The sequence below is a fragment of the Pagrus pagrus genome (genome assembly GCF_965226575.1).
Source record: "Pagrus pagrus genome assembly, chromosome: 14".
Classification (NCBI taxonomy): Eukaryota; Metazoa; Chordata; class Actinopteri; order Spariformes; family Sparidae; genus Pagrus; species Pagrus pagrus.
Window position 1 is genome coordinate 12,679,580 of NC_140198.1, and position 17,998 is coordinate 12,697,577.

Below are 17,998 nucleotides of genomic sequence, written 5' to 3' on the forward strand. Positions count from 1 at the left end.
CATTCACTCCCATACACTGGTAAACCCCGCCCCTCATCGTTTGATTGACAGCTCTGATCCCGAGACAGCAGGGTGGCCAGTCACGCTCTCGCCATGCAAATGAGCCGCGCTCGGGCCGGGCGGGTGCCCATGTGGACCAGCACCATGCCTTGTTGTTCTGAGCGCTGATTGGCTCGCTGCTGCCTGATTGTTCTTCATGCGCTGCGGGCCAACGGCGGGAACGAAAACATGGCGGACTGGCGGCACGAAGCGGACTTCCCTTTCGCGACTGGCACAGAAATACGCGACGACACCGTGAGTACTTTTTGCTCTCAGGGATGTCAGAAGAGGTTTTAGTGAAAGTACGAGGGCAACGCTGTGAGCTGGGAGGGTTCACGGTGGTCGAGCGCGGAGTCGGAGGGAGCGATGCGGTCGCCGGGTTTTGTCGGAGGCCGTAGTAACAGGGCGGGGCAGGAATCCGGGAGGGGCGGGCCTTGACGAGAACACGACTCGCCTTGTTGTGTGTATTCCCGTGCTCTCATCGCCATCTTGTTGCAATCCTATTTTTTACGTATGCGAGGATCTACTTTCAGTTCGGCCGGATTAAAAATCGCCCGTTTGCTTTCAGGAGAAACACAAGGGGACGGACAGCTCGGGCCCGCGAGTGTGAACCGTGCATACGGCGCTTCCTACCGGGACACTACCTACCCCCTCGGTCTTTTTCCTCCTTCCGTCCCGGGCCACCGGGTCGCCTGCCGTGAGGGTTTACGCGCAATGAGCATCGATACACTTTTGGAGGCGGCCAGATATCTGGAATGGCAAGCCCAGCAACAACAGATCACACGTGGTAAGTTCATCAGCGGACTGGTGCATTGTGCTGAACATACATGACACCCGCTAACAGTCCGTGCCACATCCTAAACTGCCTTTTCGGGCACCGTAGCCTGTTACTATCATCGGCTGGGGTTTGCATTTTCAACCGACCCGCCTATGATGAACGGAAGCGTTTGTAGTTTTTTGTAAATCATCCTGGGTTCATGCCAAAAAAAAAAGCGACCGAAGTCACTGCGAACTATCCGCAATTCCCGAGTGGTTATTCATTGCACACATTTGTCTTCCCCCAATGCGGAAACGGTCAAAGTTGTTTTGCGAACTACTTTGCGCGCTCTCGGCGTGTGTGTGTGTGTGTGTGTGAGAGAGAGAGAGAGAGAGACAGTTTCCACACTGAAGTGACTGGCTGTACGCGTGTGTGTGTGTGTGTTTGTGAGTGTGTGAGACATTGCAGAGGAGTTCCTGTCAGGAACCGTGGTTCATTAATGGACTGAATCTTTGTTATGGAGCAGCTAGCTTGAGAGTGTGCACCTTTTTTCTGCAGTATACTAATCTAAAAACGAAAATATACCCCCCCAAAACTCAGCTAAAATCAGTTTTATTTCAAACAGAGTTCAACACGTCACGTATCTCCGTATCAAAGAGTCTCTTCAGAATCGATTTGCCCCAGTTTTTTGTCCGTCGAGCACCGGCAGGGCGGTGGCGAGCAGAGGCTGCTCTTTACATAATACCCTGACATTGCTCAGCTATCTTATGACACACACTGGGGCGGGCCCTCACGCGCTCACCCCGTCCCATTTGTGTATATGCGCGCGAGCGCATGAAATACTCGTGTGAGTGTTCCTCCGATCGATTCAAAACCGATCAGTTGGCAATAAACGTAACGATCACAGGCTCGACCGAAGCAGACAGGGGGCTGCTTTTTGTGTTTCTCCCCTCTCTGATGACGTGTCAGACAAATCAACCCCCCCCCGCATACTTACCCTACCGCGTGCTAGGATCCACCCACAACGACCACGTGCACACAACCCCCCCTTCCCTCCCCTCCCTCCTCTTAGATACACACCTACGCGCACACAAACACACACACTCACACGCACGCACCCATCGTCCCCGCCCTTCCCATTCAGACTACTGACAGTGGCGGGTCAGAGAGAGAGGAAGGGGGGTAAGTAGGGCAGCCTGCTCACCCCCACCGCGGCCCAGCCTCTCTCAATGCAGGAGTTATGTAATTTACGTTTGCGTGCATCTGACAATCTGGAGCATGGTGTGTGTGTGTGTGTGTGTGTGTGTGTGTGTGGATTAGATTGTAGTACACAAGCTGGAAAAAGAAATGGGCAACAACATACTCTCAGCTATTAGCATATTTTTATGTATGCTTTTTTGTGTCATTAGCAAACAAAACAAAGAATAATTGTGTTAAGTTTTGCAACTTCATTTTGCTCCATGTGGAAAAAAGTGCATCTTTAAGAGTAGAGCTGAAATCATACTCATGATATTTTAGGGGATGTTTTGTAATATGATTGAAAATTACCACATGGCAAGTGTTTTTTTTTAAAATTATTTTTGGTCCCCCCAAAACATTTCATTTGACTTTTATTGCGTATATATGCACCCATATCCCAATATCCCTAACTATTTTTTGCGTCATGTATTTCTCAATAATTTGAAATCTCAAATGCATTTCATAAATTATAGGACTGGGTGACAAAATTAAATATCACAGTATTTTTGCCCAAACACCTCAATCTCAATATTGCATTGATATTGTTTGGATGACTATTGGTGCGTTCACAGAATACTAACACAATGAGATTTTTGATAAATAATCATCAGCATTGCAGAGTTAAATCCCCACTGACTAAAGGCGAGTATTACAAATATGTGTGAAACACGTGTGAAAATTACATCACTTGGCTGTAAAGCAGCTATTTAAACAGGAAAAGACAACACTTATGTCATATCACGATATAACGCTATCGAAAATCTGAGACAATATATAACTGCATTTCACAATCAAGATATAATATGGATATATTTTCCAACCCTAAACAATACTAGTGTGACTGCAACTAATGATTATTTTCTCAGTTAACTGATGAATGCTTTTTTTCTGTAAAAATGTCAGAAAATAGTGAAATGTGTCCACTGCAATGGAGATCTTAGAACCACATAATGACTGACAAATCACTGAAATGATTAATCAATTATCCAAATTGTAAATCAATTTATTTGTCAATTGACCAATTAATCAAATTATTCTTTCAGCTGAAAGTGCTATGATAAGCTCCCATCCAGTACTCCCTCACAAAAAGAGGGAGTGGTATGTCTGTTTTCCACTGCTCAGCAGGAGATCCAAGAGATGAGAACACATGAATAATTCAGATTCAAAAACAACTTTATTGTTCATTAATGCAGCCAATAATGGGAATTAGTCGTCAGGATTTATGGTGTTACTCTGAGGTTGCACTATTAATAGTGTCCTAATTTGAATGTTGTCAAATCCCCCAAAATAAAAAAAGCACATGTGTTTCCAAAAGTGCAGTGTAATAGATTTGTTGTGCACATCATCATGAGGGCAGTATTTAACTGTGCAGGCCTTCTCTGAGGTGAACTATTGCCCCCGGGTGAGAGGAAATTGCGTCACTGGGAGTTTGCTGTTTCATGGTGAGATGCAGTAAAATGTGTTACTTAACAAGCAACCAGGCATGTTGGCGTGTGATGTTTCTGTTCAGGTCTATAATGGTGGTGATTGCCGGGCTGTGTGTTGGTTTTGTGCAAGTTTGAGGAATCCCTGGGATCTTCTAATGTTCGTGTTTCTATGGTAACTGAGGGCTTTCCACATTGCTTTGAGTCTGCCTGCTACGCTGTGCAGTAACTACTCACTCATATCATTAAGTGTGTGTGTGTGTGTGTGTGTGTGTGTGCCTGTGTGTGTGCGTGCCATGAGCGTGGGAACATTCCCGGCCTACCATGTGATATTTAAAAATCTATCTTAGGCTTGTTCTTTTGCTTTTTGTGCTACGACGATGCTTCAGTCATATGTTGTCATCGTGCCAACTGGAGATGAAGCAGCAGAGTGGATCCTTGACAACAGTCCACTGCTGTTGGTCAGACGGCCCTGACGTAGCCCCGGGGTACAAGCATGCTCGAAGCGGTCCAATCACAGGGCAGACAGAGGGGTGTTCTCTCCAGCCATGAAACAGATACACAGACAATTTCTGTAGTTAACCCCCCCCCTCCACATGATCTGATTCCCCAATGACATCATTCCTTGTGTGTGTTTGTGCACGTTTTGCCATCCACACTGATAAAGTGATCTATAGCACAACAATGAAACAGCTAAAAAGATAGCCTAAACGAAGCTTTGTCATTTATTGGATATTGGTTAATAACTTATTAAAAACAGGATGTTGTGTGTGTCTATGCATGTGTCTATGCATCAATGTGGTCACATACTGTTTGCTAGGGATTGAAAGACACTGGGAACAGAGTCATGATTTTTCCTTAAATTTGAATGGAGACCAGGTTGTGTTCACTGTACTGTTGACTCTTCTGTTTGTCTCCTCTTACTTCTCATCCTTTCTTACTTTGCATTATTTTCCATTGCTCACTCATTTTCTGCATCTCCTTTTCTTGCCTCCTACAGAGGAAGAGCAGCGCAAAGAGAAAGAGCTAATCAACAGGGAGGCAGAGTCAAGGCGTGTGGAAATTGTGACCTCTCTGTCTCAGCCAGTCAGAGCCAACCACATCACCTGGAGTGATGACACTCACCGTCAACCGCCGCATCAGCCTCCCGCCCCTCCGCCCCCATCTCTCCCACCTCCTCAGGTCCCCATCGCTGTCATCCCAATGGTCCCAGTTGTCACAGCGACTCCCTCGGTCCCACCCCTCCCGCTTACAACGCAGATTGCTACGGCGGCAACGTCGCTCAACAGCTCCCCGCCAGCCAAGAACGCTTCCTCCCCTCCACAGCTGCAGCAGCAGCCGACCTCTCCTCACCTGTTGTGCGCCCCCCAGATGAAGGTAGACACCAGTCAGCAGCTGGTTGGTGCAAAGCCTAGCCAATCACAGCCTCAGGTTCAGATTCAGTACCCCACCTCCATCAGCACTAATGGCTCTGGCTCTCAACATGCACTGGTCCCCCATCAAGCCCCGCCCACGTCCCAGCCACGGCCTAATGGAGTGACGATGGAGGATATGAGGGGGATGGAAGGAAAGAGGAGACCCGGAGGGTCAGTTCGTGTGTGTGTGTGTGTGAGTGTTAAAGTTGATATAAGAGTATAGATGTGTTTATGGTTGTATTTAATCATTTATTGTGTGTTTTACAGAGCGGGGACCAGAGAGGTGCATAATAAACTGGAGAAGAACAGGTTGGTGATAATATTGTGAAATTCTCTTCAGTCAGTTAATTCATCAGGAATTAAGGAGAAAAGCCCTGTTTTGTGAGCTTGACCACCACATACACACATTTTTCTGTGTATGTAGTGAGGTATGTAAGAGTTTCGACAGCCCTAGGGTGATGGCACTTCCTCAACCTATACACAACCATGAAATCTTTATCAAGCATGTAAAATTTGAGTCATGGGGCCTCTTTTAATGAAAACAACTTTGTGAACCTCTCAAGCAAATGATCGATTAATTAACAAATGAATATCTTCTAAGACTAATGACTCTTTCTCATTTCTCTGTTTCAGGCGAGCGCACCTCAAAGAGTGTTTTGAGACGCTGAAAAAGAACGTTCCAAATGTTGACGAGAAGAAAACCTCCAACCTCAGCGTTCTCCGTAGCGCGTTGCGTTACATACAGGTACAGTTTCAATACATTTTCTCAGCTTTCCCTCCAGTTTTTACACACCGGTGCGGTCTGACACAATATTCTGGGCACTACTCACTACTTGTTTTTCATTGTATTGTTTTCATCTTTCTCTGGTCTTGAATTGATTGGTTCTGCTCTGGGAACAGCACAGGCTTCGGTCCAGTGTGATTGATAAACAATGCCTGTATTGTTGGCCATTAAGCCGTTCTGTGTTGGTTGGACTCTTGTGACTATGATATGGCATCTGCCAAATACTGGTGAATCAGCCTATAAGAAAGCAGTGAATAAATCCACTGTTGTCCTGAGTCTATGCAATGTAATGACTCATTTTGAAGTTTACTTTTCTTAAGAACATTAGTTTGCATTTTTAGTGTTTCAGTGAGATTCTTATCTGTTAGAAACGTTGTGTAACTCCATCCTGTTTTCATGTTGTCATGTACTATGAAATAGAAAAGGAGCTGTTTTTCCTAGAAGAACTAAATAACCGGAAAGGATGTGAGTAACATTTATATGGGGAAAGATTTGTAGCATATTGTAGTTGTGTTGGATACTAACATTGCATCGCTGAGGGTGGTGTGGAGGAGGGAACTTGTATAGCCTGGAGAGGTGAGTTTTTAGTCTACAGAGATAAACGATGGAGGACTTCTGCACTGTGGCACGAATGAGTTGCCGCCTGGAGCCAGATGCAGTGGTTCCTTTTCTTGCGTAGGAGAGGATTCATGGTATTGAGTTCAATGGAATATGCAAAGGGGAGTGAGTGGAAGAAGCTAAATTAGGCCATGAGAGGGAAGAGCTTGTTCATAACGAGACTGGCTGCATGATCTTGAGCCAACCTGCAGGGAGCACACATCAGAAGGATTCGAGGCAGTCTGTGATAGGAGATGGTGATTGGTTTGATATGAGGCAGAGCCAAGGTTGAGGAAAGTTTAAAAAGTGATGTGCAGCGGACTGGTCTTTCTGTTCAGCGGACATGAAAACAAATCCCAACAGCCGACAGCATAATGGTTGGAGCTGTGAGTGTTAGTTGGTTAGTCTGTCAGTCGGCTGGAAATGGACAGTTAATTGAGCATGAATGTTCACAGTCACAGCTCCTCAGATTTTAGGCATTTGCTGTTTTTCTCCATTTTATATGATTGTCAATGGGGATTTTGTGTTTGTCGTCGGACACAGCAAGCAATTTGTTGATGTTCCTGTAGTCTCTTGGAAATTATCAAGGGCATTGAGGGCATAGGGTAGAGTAATGCCACAGCTAACAGTAGGTACTGTGTTAGACACCGTCATGCATAGGCTGGTTAACAGGGCAATATGGTTGAAAACATCACAATATTAGTAGGAATGTTTATCAATAACACTGTATGGCCAATTTAATATGAACTACACATAAAATAACTAAACTAATGTAACGTCATTGAAATGTTTCACTCCTATGCATCGCTTTTCACAAAACTCTTCACATTTGTAAAACCTAAAGATGCCTTTTTTGTCTTTGTAAATGTAAAATGAACGGTTTGTTGATATAGACACAATATGACTCTACAGAGAGTCGATAACAATTATCTGAAATTATTTCCCAATCACTAAATTAATCTTATACAGCTGCACCATTACCAAACCTTAGAATTGAAAGTGAAATGCTCAGCCAGTTCTCAGTATGTTTCTCTGCGCTCCCTCTCCTCTGATCTATCATACACCCGGCAGGTTTTTGTTGTAGATGAGTGACTCGCCCCCTCTCTTTTTCCCTCCTCTCGCGGTACCTCTCCTCATTTAAACCTCAGTCTCGCTCCCTCTCTGAGAGCCATGTGAGATCTGAGCACATGGCTAGCGCAAGCCTGATGACGTCACCGAAGCTCGCCCACTCTGATTTGCTCTGCATCGTTAGATTGCAGACACAGTGTGCAGCACAGGGTGCACCAACAGAGCGGTGCAGCAGGGTTTATAACAGTGGAAAAGCTGCGAGTTGCAACAGTTTTATCAGATTTTATTTGTCTTTTTCCCCCCGGCCATCTCTCGTCTTGATCTCTGTCCATCTCGTCCCTGCTGTCTTGGAACACTTGGTTACCATAGCAACGGGCAGCAGGTGGTCAGGGCGCTGTAGTCAGTCCTTTCCTCCATGTTTGTCTGCATGAGAGAGTGTGTATGAGTGTGACCAAACCAATCAAATCTTGCTTTTATTGGTCTTTTTGTCAATGGTTATGGATGATGGAGCACCAATGTGAGCCCTCAGGACTTGAAGTGTTTCCATTCAGTCCTAACAGACAATCCTTGTCCTCATATCAACCTTGTGAAGATCACACGTCAACACAGATGCATGTGTGTTTAGGGCAAAGACACCTGTCAGGCCAAAAATAACAGCACAGTTGAGTCATTTTCACCTTTTTTTATTAGAGGGGACGTGTTGAAAGAGGAAAGATAAAGGAGGTGTACATGAAGCTGAGGAGGAGGACCGGGGAAAGGGGGGGAAGGGTGTCGAGGGAGCGATGGATGGGGGAGTGGAAGGAGAGGGAGTGTTGGATGAAAGTGTAGAGAAGGAGGAGGAGGAGGGGCCGGGTTGGGAGTGATCTGACGCACCAGACTGGCAAGCGTCCAGTCACATCACTCCTTACATGTAATTACCCCGATGCTTCACCCAATTAGATAGCTCCTTATGTTTTTTTTTACAAAGCAGCCAAATCCTCACGGATGAGGTTGCCAAGGAAACTGCTATGGGTGACAGCTGTTTCCTTGGTGATTTGCTGCAGGCCTAATGGTGTCTGGGTTTGTAGGCGAGGACCTTGAAATGATGTTCATACGTGCACAGGCGCACACACAGAAGCAGCTGTAGTTCCTCTGTGGCCAGCTTGAGCTAGATGGTGTGTGTGTGTTTCAAAGAATATCTGCTGTCTGTGTATGTGTGTCAGTAGTGTCATGCTTTGTAATGAAGTGTATTCAGTGAATGTGCATATGCAGCAAACACACTAGATAGATGATATGTTAAGGCACAAGGCTGTGTGATATGGCGATACATATTGTGTGACAATAGAAAATGTATTGTTTTGGGATACCCTGGTAGCTCAGTTGGTAGAGCTTGTGTCCCATGTACAGAGGCTGTGTTCACCCCAGGGTTTTAATTTGCCCTGTGGACCTTTTGCTGCTCATCATCCCCCCTCTCTCCTCCCATTTCCTGTCATATCTCTAAGCTGTCCTATCAAATAAAGCCATGAAAAAGCCAAGAATATATATATTTAAACAAAAATAGAAAAGAAATCAAAGAGAAGATGTGTTGTTTCATTGTATGCTCTATTGTTTATTTAAGCAATATAAGATGAGAGGGCTTGCTTTAACATCATTTGTAGGCTCGGTTCGAAAGCATCACTTAAGTAATGCAGCTATTACCAACAAAATAAAATATATAATTCAAATTTATTTGTGGAGCAATTAACTTAAAATAAACCTTTTTGCTAGGGTTATCTCTGTTTCCTTGGAAATACATGAGATCTGACTAATAACTGCAAAACAAGTGTAACGTGTAATGAAACTTAGTTTACTACGTCAGCAAGTAGACCGACCCTTAGTAGCGACCTAGCAACAGAGCAGATTTCTAGCCTGTTGAGTCTGCCTTGAGGTGACATTAGTGCTCTGTAGAGATCATGGGATTTCCCAAATGAATAATTATACGCACATAAACACAGAACTTGTTTTAACTCAGATATCAGCTGAAATTTTTTTTTTACACGGACAAATTTAGGTACTACCTGCGCAAACTACACATGTATCAAGCTAGCTCATAGCGCTATGCGCCCTGTTCGCCGGCTCAGCTGACGGAGGATGCATTTCATCAAGGTTGAACAGTTTCTGTGTGATCCAAACATTTCCACGAACTACGTTGAGTGTTAAAAAGTGCAAAACTGAAATTGTGTTGGAAAAAAAAAAGATTCACAACATTTTCTATCTAATGTATATTCTGCTTCGATCCATATTTTTCAACGTTTTACCTTTAAAAAAAAAAAACATTTTCAAATTTCAAATAGCGTTTACTCTGGCTCGCTGCACACAAGGGAGGCACGCACATGCATTAAGGGGGCAGTCAAACAGCAAACTAGCAGCACGATGAATTATATTCATAAAGAGAGTTGATTTAATAAAATAGGACTAACTTACTTAATCCAATGAATCACTTATATAAGTATGTTGGAGAGCTTTGCAAAAGTTCATTATTATTCTATAAAAGTTATTAGAAAAATAGCCAAACTAGAGATGATATAGGCTCACTGTGGTTTGTGAATTATTTTCATGATTAAAAACATTTCAAACCCATCCCACTCTGATTTATTTCACAAATTGCACCCTGTGTATAACAATAAATATATTGGTTTTGCTCCAGCTCTGGCAGTTATAACGTTAGCATGGAGTAATATTTTTAGTGGTGAGTAAGGTGTGCCGTCATGCTGATTTGAGCATGTTCTAAATGTCTCGCTGACCAATCAGATTGCTTGATCAGAACTACTTGTTGTATAATTCAATTTGCTGCAAATCACGCTCTTTACGGCAATATTATTTGTCATTTGGACGACACTTTGTATTCCTACACATGGCATGTATACAGGAAGGAAGTTTCAATGAAGGCAACACAAACAAACAAATGTGGAAGAGGGTGACTGACACGGAACAGGAAGGACTCTGACCAGCCAGGACAAAAGCCAAACTGCGGATATGTTTAAATCTGTTGTCAGATGTTAAGACTATTATGACGTAATTGTTGGAAATGCTTGAGCGGATTTGCTGTAATTTCCAAAACCACCTGCTTTTCACATATGATCCCTAAAATCTGCCCCTGCAATTATGGGAAGAGGGGAGGGTGTTAAATGAGAAATGCCAGGCTGTTATAAGATTGCAGAGTTCAGCAGGTTTGGGCTCGGGGCTGTTGGAGCAAAGAGGGCTGAGAAATAGGACGGGAGCGCTGAGGAAAGTGGGCATGTGTGAGAGGCTGCCACATGTCTGCAGAGAGTAAACAGGATCCTGTGTTTATGTTTTCTTTTTGGTTGCAACAGTTAGGCAGGGAACTTTATTCCCCAAAAAATGATGTTGACTATTTACCACAAGTCTACTTGAATGAGTTTCCAGAAATGTAATGAAGTCAACCAGCTGCACACAGCAAAAACTTAGTGGTTTCTGTTTACCGACCTAATCCTATAGCCCGATTCCTTTCCCACCTCGCCATCTTTTTCCCTCCTCCCCCCTCTTCCTCATTCTTTCCTTGTAATCTCTGTTAATGTCCTTAGCCCGTCGTACTATTTGGTGTTCATGCATCAGCTGACCCACACAGAAACTGGGTCACAGAGACAGGGTGGTGAGGCTGGAAAAAATGTGCTCGGTCTCTCTGGATCTTTCTTTCATTAAGTTTTCTTTCTCTTTGTGCCTCCTGCTGCGATTTTTTTTCCCTCGTGTCATTTGTTAAACCGCAAACATATTCAGTGCATGACCGTGCCGTGCTGTGAATGAATACTTTGGATCATCAGCCAAATGTGACTAATTGTTGCGCTGCAGTAATCCTGTGACATCAGAACTTTTGAGACGATGATGAACTTAAGTAATAGGTGAAAGTAAAACTCCCACTCTGATCCCTTTCTCTCAAAAAAAAAGAAGCATGCTATCCAGGAAATAGGAGGAGCTTAAGTAGATGATACAGACGAAAGCAGTGTGAACGTGCTTGAATTTGCATGCTTGCCTTCCTGCTGGAGAACGCTGTGTTTCAGGATTTTGCAAGCGGGGGGAAATGTGGCTGAGACTGCACAGAAAGAGAAATTGGTCTGAATTTTTTTTTCTGTTTTCTGTCAGCTTTTTGCACAGTAGATATTTAAAACTAATTCTAGTGTCATAGATTCAACATAAGGTTAATTCTCAAGTCGTGGCCTGGATCTTTATTTATGAGAGACAGTTTTATTGGCCTGTTTCCCTGTTTTATGAGCTGCCTTATTGAAATGCTTTTTAATATTTTAACAGGAAGTTGTGACATTCCCAAGGAAGAGTATAAGATCAGTTTTAGTGACGAAGAAGAATTTCTACATGTACCAGAGATCCTCATCTACTCTCCTGTCTGTGTCTCCCTTACAAGACTCTGAAGAGGAAGGAGAAGGAGTATGAGCACGAGATGGAGCGTTTGGCCAGAGAGAAGATCGCCACGCAGCAGCGGCTGGCCGAGCTGAAGAACGAGCTCAGCCAGTGTATGGATGTCATCGAGATTGATAGAGTCCTCCGACAGACCATCCAGCCAGAGGATGACCAGGCGTCCACGTCCACTGCCTCAGGTACAGGGATGAGATGCAACAACTCTCCAGCACACTTTATATATAACCTGCATACCTGGTACTCTATACAGAACTAATCACAAGAGGCTAGAAGTCAACAGCAGATAAAGTTTTTTTATTAATAGGGGAGGTGGGGAAATGTAGTTCATGGTTTGGTTTGAATTTCAGTGAACCTCTCGACTGTCTCTCGGTGGACTTGAGACTAATGTTGTCCACTCATCCCAGGGATGATAGAAAAAAAAAATCTTCCCTGGGACGCCTCCAGGACAAAAGGGTTTTTATATTTAACTTTATGTGCAGTATGTATGTTTTACTGTCGCTTAGCAAATAACAAACTGAACCAAGCGCATCGTTTGGTTTGGTTTGGTTTGCATATACTCAGTGATAGTTCCCAGACAGTGGTGAAAAAAGTTAGTCTGGAGCCCGACACAGACAGAGTACAACCATGGCACTGTTTCATGTATCGTCACGTCATGACTAACAGTTTCCTCTCTGCTCTACAGAAGGAGAAGACAACTTTGAGCAGGATATTGACGATGACGATCCAGCTCCACTTCCTGCTCCCACGTCCCTCCCGAAACCAACACCTCCCATCATACAAGCCCAGCAGCTCCTCCCCACTCACCTGTCAATCCAGCACGCAGCCCTGCCTCTGTCTGGTGTCCTGACTTCACCTTCCCCCTCAGCTCCCCTTCCCCCTCAAGCCATTGCTCCTGCTCCGGCCCCCTGTCCGCCCCCTCCGATGCCAGTTCATCCTCCTGCTATGCAGGTCCAGCCAACCGTCATCGCTCACGCCGCCGTCTCCCACCCGTCAGTCATCCAGGCTGTCAATCATGGCCTGCCTGCCAATCACAAGCACCTGACGCACATCGCCCCGTCGCCTGGCCCCACCTCCTCCACCCCTCAGCCAATTGCGGCGGCTCCAGCTGCCACCGCCACTCACCAGCAGATAGCCGCCCAGCCCATCGGACACATCACCGTCCACCCGGTGGCTCACCTGGGAGGTCCGCTTCCATCCCACCTGCCGACCCTCTACCCCCAGGGGGTGTCTGTCTCCCAGCCCACCATGGTGGGCCACATCACCCACACCTTCACCCATCACACCCTGCCACACGTCCAGGCCAATCCTCAAGCTAACACTAACGGAGCACAGGTAAACAGCGCAGCCGTGATGAGCCAGGGGAACCCGTCGATAGGCAAGCCCACGGCAGTGCTGGCCCCCCACCCACAGCTGGTTGGACAGGCTGCCGTCCTCAACCCTGTCACCATGGTTACTGTCCCAACCTTCCCTGTCAGCACGCTCAAACTGGCCTGAAAGAGCAAAAACAGCTGGGGTGGAAGACAGGAGAAGGAGAGAATGATTCAGAACTTGACCCTCCTATCTATAATCAATAGCAGAGTATCTCTGAGAGACGGACACATGAAAATTTACAAAAAAAACAAACTGTTTTTGGACAATGTGATGAATATCTCCAGAGATATTTTGGTCACAGCTATGTTAGTTTGTGAACAATAACATGAAAGCAGAGTGAGTGGGTCAGGCCATTGTTCGTGAAAATAAGACTGTGACATTTGTCTGCGCTGCAAAGAAAGACCTCTGTTTTACCTTCCTTCCTTGCCTTCTTCTCTCCTTCCTCTCTTCCTTCCTTCTCTCCTTCCTTTACAACCAGAAGCACTAACATAATAAGCTCAGTTCACACTCAGGCATCAAGGATTTACCTTAACTTTTCATTCACTCACTGAGAGAAAACACATGAGAGAGAGTTGTTTGTCGTCAGGTTGTATGGTGATACAGTACGTGCCCGTTTTGTAGTCATATATTCATGATGTCATGTGGGACATTCTGGTGGATTAACGTCACTGATTTGTTTGAGAGCAGGAGGAGGCGGCTCAATCTGAGTTAATGACACACAGGAAAGGGCTTTGATAGAGTGTGAAGGAGACCATGCAGTTCAGGAAGGCAAGAAGTTCCTAATTTATTGCTTTCCAGTTTCTTTTTCATTTGATTTTGCACTGTGATTCTATCACATGAAGTGACTGTTCAGCCCTCCCCATCTTCCTTCCAAATGAAGGTCCCTGATCACTGCACTGCACCAAACACCTTACAAATAGAGTTCATAATGAAACTGGATCCAATCTGCACTTACGACAAAAGGATGATTCTCCTTGTGGAGAAGTCTTGGCAAGACACAACATGACCTTTAGCCTGTTGATTACTGCCCAGAGTTAGATTTCCTTTGAGGAAGCCACAATAAATAGAGATTTAAAAGGAGTGCAGCAAGTTTGAGATTATTCACAGTGAGAAATCAGAGTTACTCAAATTTGTCATTTGAGAATATCAATTCCTATCAAGTTTTGGTAATAACTGGTGATTTTTGTAATAAAAAAAAGAAAGAAAAAAAAGCTCAGGAAACCAGCCAGAATCTTTTTAAAACTCCCAGCAATGTTTGTGTCTGCATTGCGTTGGCTTTTAATGCGTTTTCTCATCAGCTGAGATCATGTTTTCCGCCACATCGAGGCCTGATATAAACTGTTTAGACAGCAGTAAAGTAACGCATCATGTTGAATAAGGATCTGCACAGAAAGTTGTCTGCGTATCTCAGATGCCTGAATGCCTGCCTGTACAACCACTGCTAACTGCTCTCAAAACATTCAGTGACAGGTTTCCTCTTGTCATGAGTGACGTCTCCCCTCACACGCTGTAGAGCGATGCAGGTTTTCATCCTCTTCACTCTAATGCAACAGCTCCCTCTGCTGCTTCATCCCAGACCTCATGCTGATGTTGCTCACACACCACTTCGGGGCACAATACAGTTTAAACAGTAGTTTGACAAACAAAATCTTAACGTAAGCAGTTATTTTCAGAATAAATCGATTATTTAATCTAAAAATTGTGAAAAAAATCCTCGTCACTGTATACCAGAACCCCAAATGACGTCTTCAAATAGCCTCTTCTGTTCAACCAACAGTGTAAAATCCAAAGACTCTTCATTTACTATCACAAACAGGAAAGGAAAAGCAGTAAATCCTTACATTTCAAAAGCTGGAACTAGAAAATAATTGACATTTTCACTAAAAAAATTACTGAAACAAATAATCAAATGAGTTTGCAATTGATTTACTTTTGATTGACTAATCATTGCAGATCTATGAAAGAAATACTCCCAACTCAGGTTTCATACGGCATTGTATTGTACACAGTATGGAGCTGTTGTCACGTGACAAACTCCAATTGCTGAGAAGATAGTGAGATGAGGATGAAAGCTCCAGAAAAAGCTTGAGTTAAGATTTTTTTTGTCAAACAGAGACATACTTCTCTCTCACTGAACGGTCTTGAAATAGCACAAAAAGTACTGAAAAAATGTTATTGCAGCTTTGTGAAGAATAATTTGACAGTAATTTGGAGTTTCAAAATGGTAGCTGTTGTGACGCCCACTTTTCTGTGTGTGTATGTTTATGTGTGTTTATGTGCACATACTCAAAACGTTCACGGCTTCACCGCCTTCTTGCCAGCCTATACGTGTCGCATTAAACCTCCTGTCGGTGTCTGTATACGTCGTCAATGTTGCGTGGATCTGCTCCTCGCCTCCTCTGCTGTTTCTGTATGTCTTGTCTGTGTATGTGACTGTATTCAATATGTTTTATATTCTGTACTATAGTTAATCCTACTGTACCTGTAGCATGGCTCTGTTTTTTGGTTATACAGTTTGCCCTGTGCATGATGTGCGTATGATGTGTGTGTGCGAGTGTGTGTGTGGCAAGCAAGCTATTTTTTTACACAGAGGTGATTTATGGTATGAGCCTGCTTGGGTGCTATCGTGTGTGCCTATACTCAGTTTTCCTGAACACTGTGACAACTCTGGCAAAACACGGACACATGGAAAGAATGGAAGAGACAAAGATTTACTGTCCTATTTGTTTTTTTTGTTTGTTTGTTTTTTTTAATGTTTTTTAAGTTTTCCATTTTGTGACATGGACTGAGACATGGAGTGGAAAAATGTTTAAAAAAAAAACAAAAAAAAGTTGCTCTTGATAACACAATAATGTCTAATATTCAATTTGAGTTTTGTAATATTTGTATGTACGTATGAAAGTTTTGTGAATTTGTGATGGTATGCACGTTTTGGCATATGAGTGTATGTATTCTCAAATTTTAAAATGCTTGTTTCTTTTTGGTTTCGTTTTGCATGTAGATTGCCGTTTTAGTTTCTTTTGTTTAAAGGTTTTGTTTTTCCGTTGTATTTCTGGGACCATGTACAATACTGTATAACGCAGGCAGGATCTTGGACCTCATGCTACATTGATATTATATATGAATATAAAAACATGTTTTCCCTATGGAGAAAGTTTTAAGTTATATATCGCCTGTACACTTTGGGCTGCCTTTTAGATCTAACTGTCCACTGTTTAAGATAACAATGATGATAATGGATACAACATATTAATGATGAAGAATTATGCTGATGAAATAATAAAGATTCTTAATAAATCTTATTACATTTACAACATATCTTGCTCCTGTGTTTATTGCTCTTCTGTAAAATATAAACACAGACATGAACTGAAGTGAGAAAGCTTTTTATTGATGTTTTGCTCTTACGAAACAGCAAAATGAAGAGATTAAAAATACAAAACGAGAGAAAAACATTCCACTCACAAGTAACGAAACATAAAAAATGTAGTTTACATATTTAAAAACCGTCAACATCACTACAATGACCCCTAGATGGCAGTGTTACATCACTACGAAGGTTATTTATCAAGACGTCCTGGAACACAACCATAAGACAAATGGAATATAAGCAATTCATTATAGCAGCAGAGCAACTCTTCCAACTGGCTGTGAGCCGGTGTGACCTGCTGAAGTGCTCTTGAACACAACACTGAAGGCTCAATGCCGGGACATCCTTCTCCTGGCTGCACGTAAGAAAACATGTCACCTTATAATAACCACCAAGATTATACCTTGATCAGGCCGCCCCAATAAGTCTCTAATGACTCTCCAGCTGGTCCAGAATGCTGCTGCTGCTGACAAGAACTAATATTAGAGATCATATTTCTCCCATATTAGCCTCTCTGCACTGGCCTCCTGTAAGGAATAGTATTTAAAATCCTCCTCACACACAAAGCCCTTAAAGGTACATCATAGTACCCTATTACCCCACTCGAACACTGCGCTCCCAGGATGCAGGGTTACTTGTGGTTCAGAGTAGAGGCTCTTAGCTATTCTGCCATAGGCTTAGACCCAGAAAACTTTGGTGCCAGACTGTGGTGACAGTCAATGGGAGATGCATGGAGAAACACAGCTCAACCTGACATATCTACATCGTATGACTTCTGTTAAAGAAAGGCCTCCAGAAAATGAAAGAACACACTTCAGGAAGTAGGTTAACCACAGATTTCCCTCCAAATGATTTTCAGGGCTGCAAATTATTGTGATCAAACTAGGCAAGTCCCGATTTCCACTGTTAAGACTGCACTTACACCCCGAACAGCAGCATGAGCACACAAATTCAAGCAACAGAAGAACAAAATCGATAACAAAATCAGTAGCTCTGAAGTGTGATTTTCATTTTCTGCAGACATCTCTTCATCTGAAGTCATACGATGTAGATATGTTAGGTTGAAATGTGTTTCTCCATGCATCTCCCATTGACTTCAATACAACCAACACGACAGTCCGGCCCCAAAGCAAGATTTGGTGACATAATGACCCTTGCTTCTTTTTTAAGTTCCTTGGCTTACACTGCTGGAGGGACTTCCCATGATGCACTAAGCTCCTCTCTCTTCCTTTCTAGCTGTACACATTTCATGTCTCATTAATGCATGCTACTAAGTCGGATTCGTGGTTAGCCCTGCTGCTGTGGTCCTGCGTGACTCAAATTATCATCACCAGCATCGTCATTATTATTATCTCTCGCTCTCTCAACCCAACCAGTCGAGGCAGATGGCCGCCAGCCATTGAGTCTGGTTCTGCTTGAGGTTTCTGCCTATTAAAAGGCAGTTTTTTCTCGCCACTGTCACCAAGCGCTTGCTTATACGGGAAATGTTGGGTCTCTGTATATAGATTCATCAAAGAGACTGCT

General features: G+C 43.6%; 1 protein-coding gene across 1 annotated transcript; it reads left to right on the plus strand.

Annotated features, from left to right (window-relative positions):
* Positions 1 to 489: 489 nt before the first annotated feature.
* mntb (MAX network transcriptional repressor b) lies at positions 490 to 16,420 on the plus strand. The gene is made up of 6 exons (XM_084374263.1): positions 490 to 826; positions 4,460 to 5,045; positions 5,142 to 5,183; positions 5,508 to 5,619; positions 11,720 to 11,912; positions 12,416 to 16,420. The coding sequence occupies exons 1-6, from the start codon at positions 553 to 555 to the stop codon at positions 13,225 to 13,227; spliced, it is 2,019 nt and encodes a 672-aa protein (XP_084230389.1). The 5' UTR covers positions 490 to 552; the 3' UTR covers positions 13,228 to 16,420.
* The last annotated feature ends 1,578 nt before the right edge of the window (positions 16,421 to 17,998 follow it).

Excerpts from the sequence above, each read along its gene's own strand:
- mntb (XM_084374263.1), top strand. The coding sequence starts at position 553 with ATGCGAGGATCTACTTTCAGTTCGGCCGGATTAAAAATCGCCCGTTTG. Across the intron at positions 5,046-5,141 it reads GGAAAGAGGAGACCCGGAGG|AGCGGGGACCAGAGAGGTGC; the intron begins GTCAGTTCGTGT and ends TGTGTTTTACAG. Across the intron at positions 5,620-11,719 it reads GCGCGTTGCGTTACATACAG|ACTCTGAAGAGGAAGGAGAA; the intron begins GTACAGTTTCAA and ends CTCCCTTACAAG.